At 35.8% G+C, this 7,507-nt stretch overlaps 1 protein-coding gene across 1 annotated transcript in view; it reads left to right on the top strand.

The window, feature by feature from the left end:
* The window catches only part of SP5 (Sp5 transcription factor), a 38,648-nt gene that overhangs the window by 14,195 nt on the left and 16,946 nt on the right, over positions 1-7,507 (top strand). The window contains exon 4 of the mRNA XM_026061450.1: positions 2,188-2,221. Within this exon, the coding sequence (XP_025917235.1) occupies positions 2,188-2,221 (34 nt within the window). The remainder of the gene's footprint in view (positions 1-2,187; positions 2,222-7,507) is intronic.

Below are 7,507 nucleotides of genomic sequence, written 5' to 3'. Positions count from 1 at the left end.
GGCTTAGTGTTAGCAGCGTGCCGGTGGCTGCGGCTGGGCGTCTGTAACGGGAACGATCGTGTCAAGCCGAGCTGTTGGCTGCTGCGTTGCCCCGACGTGCTAACAGCGCGTTGGTTTCAAATCAGCTCTCCCTTTTACTGCAGATGCGCTCTGCTCTTGGGTAGATGCGGGTTTCCAAGATTTAGCAAAGGAAATCTGATGGAAATGTTGGGCAGACTGAAGTTCGCTTTGCAGCTGCTGCTGAATTGTAGATCCAAGCCCCTCAACATTTATTTTTCTAGAAAAGTCATTTGATATCCAGATTTCTCACTTCTTACTATGTTCTTACTATGATTCTGTACTATGAGTTGTTTGGGGGGGGGGGTTTGAGTGTAGTAGTGTAAGCAGTGGCATTAGCTTAGTTCATTGTTATTGAAAGCTGAGAAGGTGTCAGCATTTCCATTCAAAACTGTTTCTCAGGGCTTGGTTGGTTATAAAATGTCACCCTAGGCTGAAACCTGGCATACAAAGTTTACAGAAGCTTCTTGTTTTATTAGTGGAAAACTTGGGTGCTAAAAGAGTGAATAAAATATATGGGTTTATTGATTTAAAAAGCTTTTTATATGCTTGTATAACATGAAAGCTGATTTAATTTAAAAGAATAAAATGTGATTTGACAAGCAGATAGTCCTGACTTTTATCTTGTCCCTTTATTGCATCATACAGAAGRATAAAAATGGTTAAGATGTTAATGTCTGAAAAGTGATAGCCCTTCTGATACTTTATTCCTCTAAGAATAAATTTCCTAACACGTTTATGGTCTCACATATATATTTCCAAGACAAAGTGTAAGGTCTGGTGAGTTCTATGGTATGTTTCCTGTTTTAAAACAGTTTAGATTACATGGTTGGTTTTTTTGCAGCGACAAGATTCAACATTCAGACTTCGTGCTACTTAAGCCAGTCTAAGTAATTATTGCTTGCTTTTTCCTCTTCTGTTTTAGTCRTTCGTGCTCTTGAACCATCGCTTGCAATGTGTCTTTGAACCAGGCCCAGCTTAACTAATTCAACTGGAAAGTAACCTACTGGAGGGTAAGTTGGGTTCTTTTTGCAGCCATATCAGCTCTCATAGTACAAGAAGTAGCAGAATAACGCAAGATGGGAACACAAGATGGGAACAAGTGAAGGGAAAGAACGGCAATCTTAGGGTGCTGCTGCCAGCTCACTGAGCTGTGGACTCGGATTCGGAAGACATGTTCCTCTGTACAGTGCTGGGCTAAATGTGTGCATATATTGCTTGTCACTGGCAGAGACCTTGAGGGACAGGTGGGAGGACTCACAGATACGGGCATAGTTATAGATACCCATATAGAAGTCTGCTAATCGTTTATGCTGTACTGCCACGATTATTTTAGTGGCATCTCCCACGCACTGTCAGAAGAGTAAGTAGTATCATGTCTGGGGTCAATAAGATAGTCTAAATTTCTGCCACTTCCTCAGGTGGTAAGATGGGCATTCTTCTCCCCCTGCCTGGTTTTTGCTTGTCACTTTACTCAATTGAAATATGCACGTTATTGATGAAACTTGCTGCTCAAGACCTCTTTCTGCTCCTAATTAAGTCAAAGGAAAAACTTTCTCTGACTTTTAAGGGAGCAGGGTCTGGCCCTTCGATGGAATTCAAACATAAAATATCTTGCTTCCCTGACAGCTGGGCGCCTTCTGTGAGGAAAGGCCAAAGCCCAGCAACTGAAATATGGCTTGCTGTGGCTGCTTCAAAGTGAGATAGCAGTATGGGGAAAACATTTACAAATGCCAATGCTGGCAAGGAGAGCAGGGAGACATTGGTCTGTTGCTTTCAAGGATGCACAGCTACTGCATGTTAAGGAATTCTGCTTTTTGTTATTGAGCTTCTGATCTGTATGCTGTAGGAAAATATATGTATCCTTAATACTGATCACAAAATAGATAGCTTTATTTTTGGCCCAGAGGAGAAGTTGCAGATCTTTTTTTTTGAATGTTCTTAATTTTTTGGCATACGGAAACTGTGTCATAGGCCCTCTCAGCCTAAGATTAAAGAAAAACCGAATGATTTCACTTATAGGAGCTGTCAGATAACTCTGTAGTAGATCTTAGAGTAGATGTAGACACCAAGCTTGTTTAAAAAATGAGATGCTTAATTAATTTTTATTGKTTTTTTTTAATTTTTCAGGTTTTTGGATTGCCAGAAGTGATCATTCTGGAAGGTATTTTCTTATGAGCTATCTGTGACCACAGATAATGTTTTTTTGTTTGTTTGTTTTTTTAACATAAAGAGTTTATAGTTTCCAAGCCTTTTCTTAAAACAGTGACAAGTATGTTTGTTATTAAGATTATTATGACAGCCTAAGTGTGCATATTTTAGTATCTAATTTTTTTTTATCTTGAGACTTTGTTCAGCTTTTTAAGAAATATTATTAATATTTCTACCTTGTCTTTCATGTGGCCAGACACACCCTGTTTTAAACTAATAATGACATTGTAATGTGAATCTGTCTCTTCCTTCTACTGTGTAGATTGTGTAGTTGACACCTCCACTTTCTGAAAAATTGCACTGACAAGAGTACCCTACTTGAAATCTCTGTCAGGAGAACATGTGTGTGTTCCCTCTCATGTCCCAAATGAAAACTGAAATTTTTTCAACACCTGTTTCCAAAACCGCTTTCTCATGTTAGAAATATGAACAACAGTTTTAAGACTTTAAAGTATTTGCACAGTTATTTCTTGTTAAACTATGCAGCTATGTATAGCATAAGCATATTTTAAACATTCATTATCTAACATAAAAAATCATGTAAGATTTTTTCCATTCACTAGTCTAAAGTTTAAAATAGCTTGTCTATGTTTGTTTATAAAGTTATCACTTTTTAAGTTAAGAAAACTATCCATATACTACCTAAAGATGTTTTAGGAAAGAAAAATCCCTGCCTTAGCAATTCAGCATACATTAGATACTCAGTAGTACACATCCCCCTACATTGTCCTCTATACAGTTGTCATGTACAGCAAGCCATTCGTGATCAGCGATTCTATTTAGTATCCTTACACAGATCTTTCCATTGTACTACAGTATGTAGGTTAGAATATTTAAACTACTTGTTTCTCCCTTGTTGTTTTTTAAATTTGATTTACTTACAAGGAAAATGTTAGCAAGCTGATAGTCCAAAGTCCTGGAAAAATGTAGACCTTACAGGTTTTAGCAGGCTAATAGAATTCTCATTTCTCTATCCTGCTGTAGGTATGCATCTTGTATACCTTAAAATTATTTCATGGACATCTGATTACATAGTACTTTTTTTTAAGTGTCTTAAGTTTTTAGACGTTCCAAGATTCCAAAATAGCTTCATATTTTTTATTCATTCATTACTTTATAACAAGGAAACATTATAACTGTTGGATTCTCTGCAAAGATTCTGCTTGTCTTCTTGTCCTACTAAGAAAAAGAATATTAACCAAAATACGGGCTTTCTCTTTGGGCTTTGGAATGGGACAATGAGTTTTTTAAATTTCCATCTGGAAAGCTGTGAGATATGGACCACATGGCTCTTGGCTTAAATGTCTTGTTAATGRGAGTAATAACATCAAGCAGTATTTCATTGTATATTCCTCTATGCTTCAGTGAGTATGAGCTCTGATTTTTGTAAGAAACTTGGACTTAACATTTGCTCCAAAGATGAATGTTACTGAATGTCCTGAACAGAATACTGTGAGATTTTTTTGAAAGGAAGGAGAGTAGGAATGAAATACCATTTAAAGCTCTTAAATTACAATTTACTATAGCTATGCAAGATAGTGTGAACATGTAGAGATTCTCATAATTACACACCAGTCTTTTAAGTTCTATATGTTATGTTTACCAACCCTACTCTATATAAATGTGCATGTATACTCACACAAACACGTATGTAGATTATTCTAAAATTTTTAAACATGATTTTGTATTAAAAGCAGTGCACAGCAGGGATCTTTACTGAACATCTAACACTGCTAGAAATAAAATCACATGTTGACATTTCCAATACATTTTAAAGGATGATGTCTTAGCATGTGACAATTGGGGTGGTAGTTCAGTTTTTGACTACCATTTCAGGTGTTTTTTGTCTTACACAGTATTTTTTTATATGATCTTGACTTATCTTAAAGCCCTTAAATCTGTTTTTAAATAGATGGAAACTTTAACAACCTATTACTAACCTTGCTGTGATAAACTACTTAAAAATGAAAAAATACAAATTGCAAGAAAACAGGATCTGTTATTTGTGGTAGTGCTAACTATACCATGTTTGCTGTTTAGATGGACTTACTCTAGAGACCTCTGTAACAGTATCAAGGTAAGAAACAAAAGATACATCTTGATGCCAGAAGTTTCTAGAGGCTGTTATACAATGAAACCGTAAGAAGAAGTCAGTTACAGTGATCCGGGGATGCCTGGTGGTGGATGAAGTTAAGGGATATTTTAATGGCCACATCCACCATTTATTGGTAGATTTTTTTCCCCTGATTTTGTGTTAGGAAGCTATTGAAATGAGTTTTCATGTAATAATATGCAGCAATATATTATCTTTGAGGTAAAAATGTTCCTGCTCTAGGTTTTGGTAATTCATGCCTCAAACCTAGAGCATATAAAATGAATTGTTTTATTTGTTTACTGTGGTTTGCAGGGATATTACTCAGTGACAAGGTTACATTGACCTATCATTTCATGCATCAATGGTTCTTCTATTGAACTGATTTGATCAAGCCTAGTGGATAAAAGAGGAGCAATCCACCCAGTGGATCAAATTAGAATTATAATAAAAGGGCACATACTGAAGGGCAGAGTAGGCTAAGTGTGGTATTTACTATACTTGGCATCATTTTTTGCAATACAAATAAATTTTCTAGCATCTTTCTTTGTTAGTATTTGTTCAAACTTAATATTCAGATTTTGTATTTTGATTTTATGTAGTTGTGTTAGTGATGCTGTAGTTACAGTTGAGGAAGAAATGTAGTATTTCAGCTAATGGAGGCTTTTTTAGGTTAGGTACCTATCAAAGTGCAATAAACCTTTTTGGCTTTGAATTCTCAGTAACTTCCTGATGTCTCTTTGCTGTACAACTTCAGAGATTGCCATTGCTCCTTAAACTGAAGAACTTCCTATTTTGCAGTCATGTCACATAATGTCACATAATTTACAGAATTGCAAAATCACAGCATCGTTGGGGTCAGAAGGGACCACTGGAGATCATCTGGTCCAGCACCCCTGCTCAAGCAGAGTCACTTGGATCAGGTTGCCCAGGACTATGTCCTGTCAGGTTTTGAATATCTCCAAGGATGGAGACTCCACAACCTTTCTGGGCAACCTGTTCCAGTGCAATTCATCATAGTTACCTTGTCCAGGACCTGTCAGACAGAGGAAAAGGGACTGCATGGCCTACAGCCTCCTTGTACTTCTAGAGCACTGTTGTTCCCACTTCCTCTCCTTGAATGGCAAGAATAGTTCAGTGAATGAGGAGGAGCTGTATACTCTATTCTTTCCTAGATGAGTTTTACACTGCTCTTATCCAAGGTATGGGCCAAGTTACCTGCCTTATGTAAGGTGTGAAATAACTATTGTATACTCAAACATGTGATTTTAATAAGATCAAGAAAATATCTATAAATGGCTCAAGAGCTGGATATGTGGAAGTTATAATAGAGAAGCTTAATCTTCTCTTTCCCTAATGATGAGAAGAAGAGTATGCATTAAACACATTTTTAAGTCATTTTATATTTGTTCTGAGTTGCTCTGTTGTGATGATCCACTCGTACTACATAATCAGCCTGTACTGATGAAGGTTTTCTGACACTGGAAAATGAAGGCAATAATTAGAAATTCTAGCACCTCGTAAATACTACAGAGCATAATAGCAGCATTCATGTGGCTTGCTTACTAAGGAATCCACTGAGAAATACATTTACGCACATATTTAAGTTCCAGTGATCTCAATGAGACATAAGAACATACTGCAGTTCTTTACATAATAGTGTAGGAAGTAAGCATGTGCTGAAATGCTTTTCAGGACAGTTTTATTCTAATAGAGATGAAGGCTGTGGGGAAGAAGCCCAAATCAAGAGCTTCTACAAACACTAGGAAATTCCTGATTCACTTTCTTTGGGTTTTTTTGAGTTAGCTGTTAAGTTCAAATTAATAAATTGCTTCAGTAACTGCAGGTAAGCAAAAATATGGAGTTAATTATTAAATTAAAAAATTAAGAGATTAACAAAAATGTACTTTCTATTTATTTTGAAGTTGCATGTCTACTTGTACAAATTGTGGCAATCTAGTGTTCAAAAAGTTATCTACACAGTGGATTTTTTTTATTGTCTATTAGGCACAATTGTTTAAGAAGGACAGACACCAAGAAGGTAAGCATCAGCTTACTCCACGATTAAATATACACCTCCTTTATGGACAATAAATTTGTTTAATTTCTTATTTAGCTGTTGTACTGGATGATGTTTTAAATCCCATTACTCTGAGTATTTATACAGATGGTAAAATGATGCCAAAGTTTCAGTTTGTATCTTTGTGTGAATTTGTGTTGAAATTAATGAAAATTTTCCCTGCCTTGGAAATTTTACTAATACAATATGATGAATAGAAAATCAATGCTTTTTAAAGTTATTGTTTCTATTTTAGGAACAAAGAGATAGACAAAATGGAAAATTACATATTTGGGGAGCCAAAAGGTAAATTATTTAACAATTTCTAACTTTTATAACAACACTTGCTTTAAAATACTTAAAATAATCAAGAAAATCTAAGTAAGCACATATCTGAGCAATTTGGTAATACTTATTTGAAATGTGGCTTTTATATTTGAAATAAAATGGAGAGGGGGGGAACAGATCGTACGTCTTCAAGTGAAAGAAATCTTAGAATTGAGGAACAAAATTTGCATCAGGTAAACCAAAATGTGAAACAGATGTTTTGTATTTGTTTTTCAGAAGTAGTTATTGCACCAAACCAAGCAGTACCACAGTAAGAGGATGTCTTTGGTTTTGCAGCTGATCTATTACATGCCTTTTTAAGCAATTAGAGCTCAATAATGCAATCATTTGTCACCCAATTAATTTTGAAAGACTAGAAGTACATGGATTAACACTTTAACCTATGGTTCACTTGGCACCATTGTTATTTAGATCCAATAAAAAAATAACTGTTAACAATATTGTGCAAGCTACATTATAGAAACTTAAGCATCTTTATGTTCTGTGATATTGATTTGTCATTTGATTTTTTTTTTTATAACTACTACTATGGATAAACGCAGCTTGGGGAACAAACAGGAAGAACTAGAGATATGTGTGCGGTCGCAGGGCCATGATCTCATTGCCATTACAGAGACATGGTTGGATAGCTCACATGACTGGAGTGCTGTCATGGATGGCTACGTGCTTTTTAGGAAAGACAGGCCAGGAAAGCGAGGTGGTGGAGTTGCTCTTTATGTGAGAGAGCAACTGGAATGTAT

The sequence above is a fragment of the Apteryx rowi genome, unplaced genomic scaffold (assembly GCF_003343035.1).
Source record: "Apteryx rowi isolate R43461 unplaced genomic scaffold, aptRow1 scaffold_180, whole genome shotgun sequence".
Lineage (NCBI taxonomy): Eukaryota > Metazoa > Chordata > Aves > Apterygiformes > Apterygidae > Apteryx > Apteryx rowi.
The sequence above is the reverse complement of the archived record's forward strand: the minus strand, read 5'-3'. Positions and strand labels throughout refer to the sequence as shown.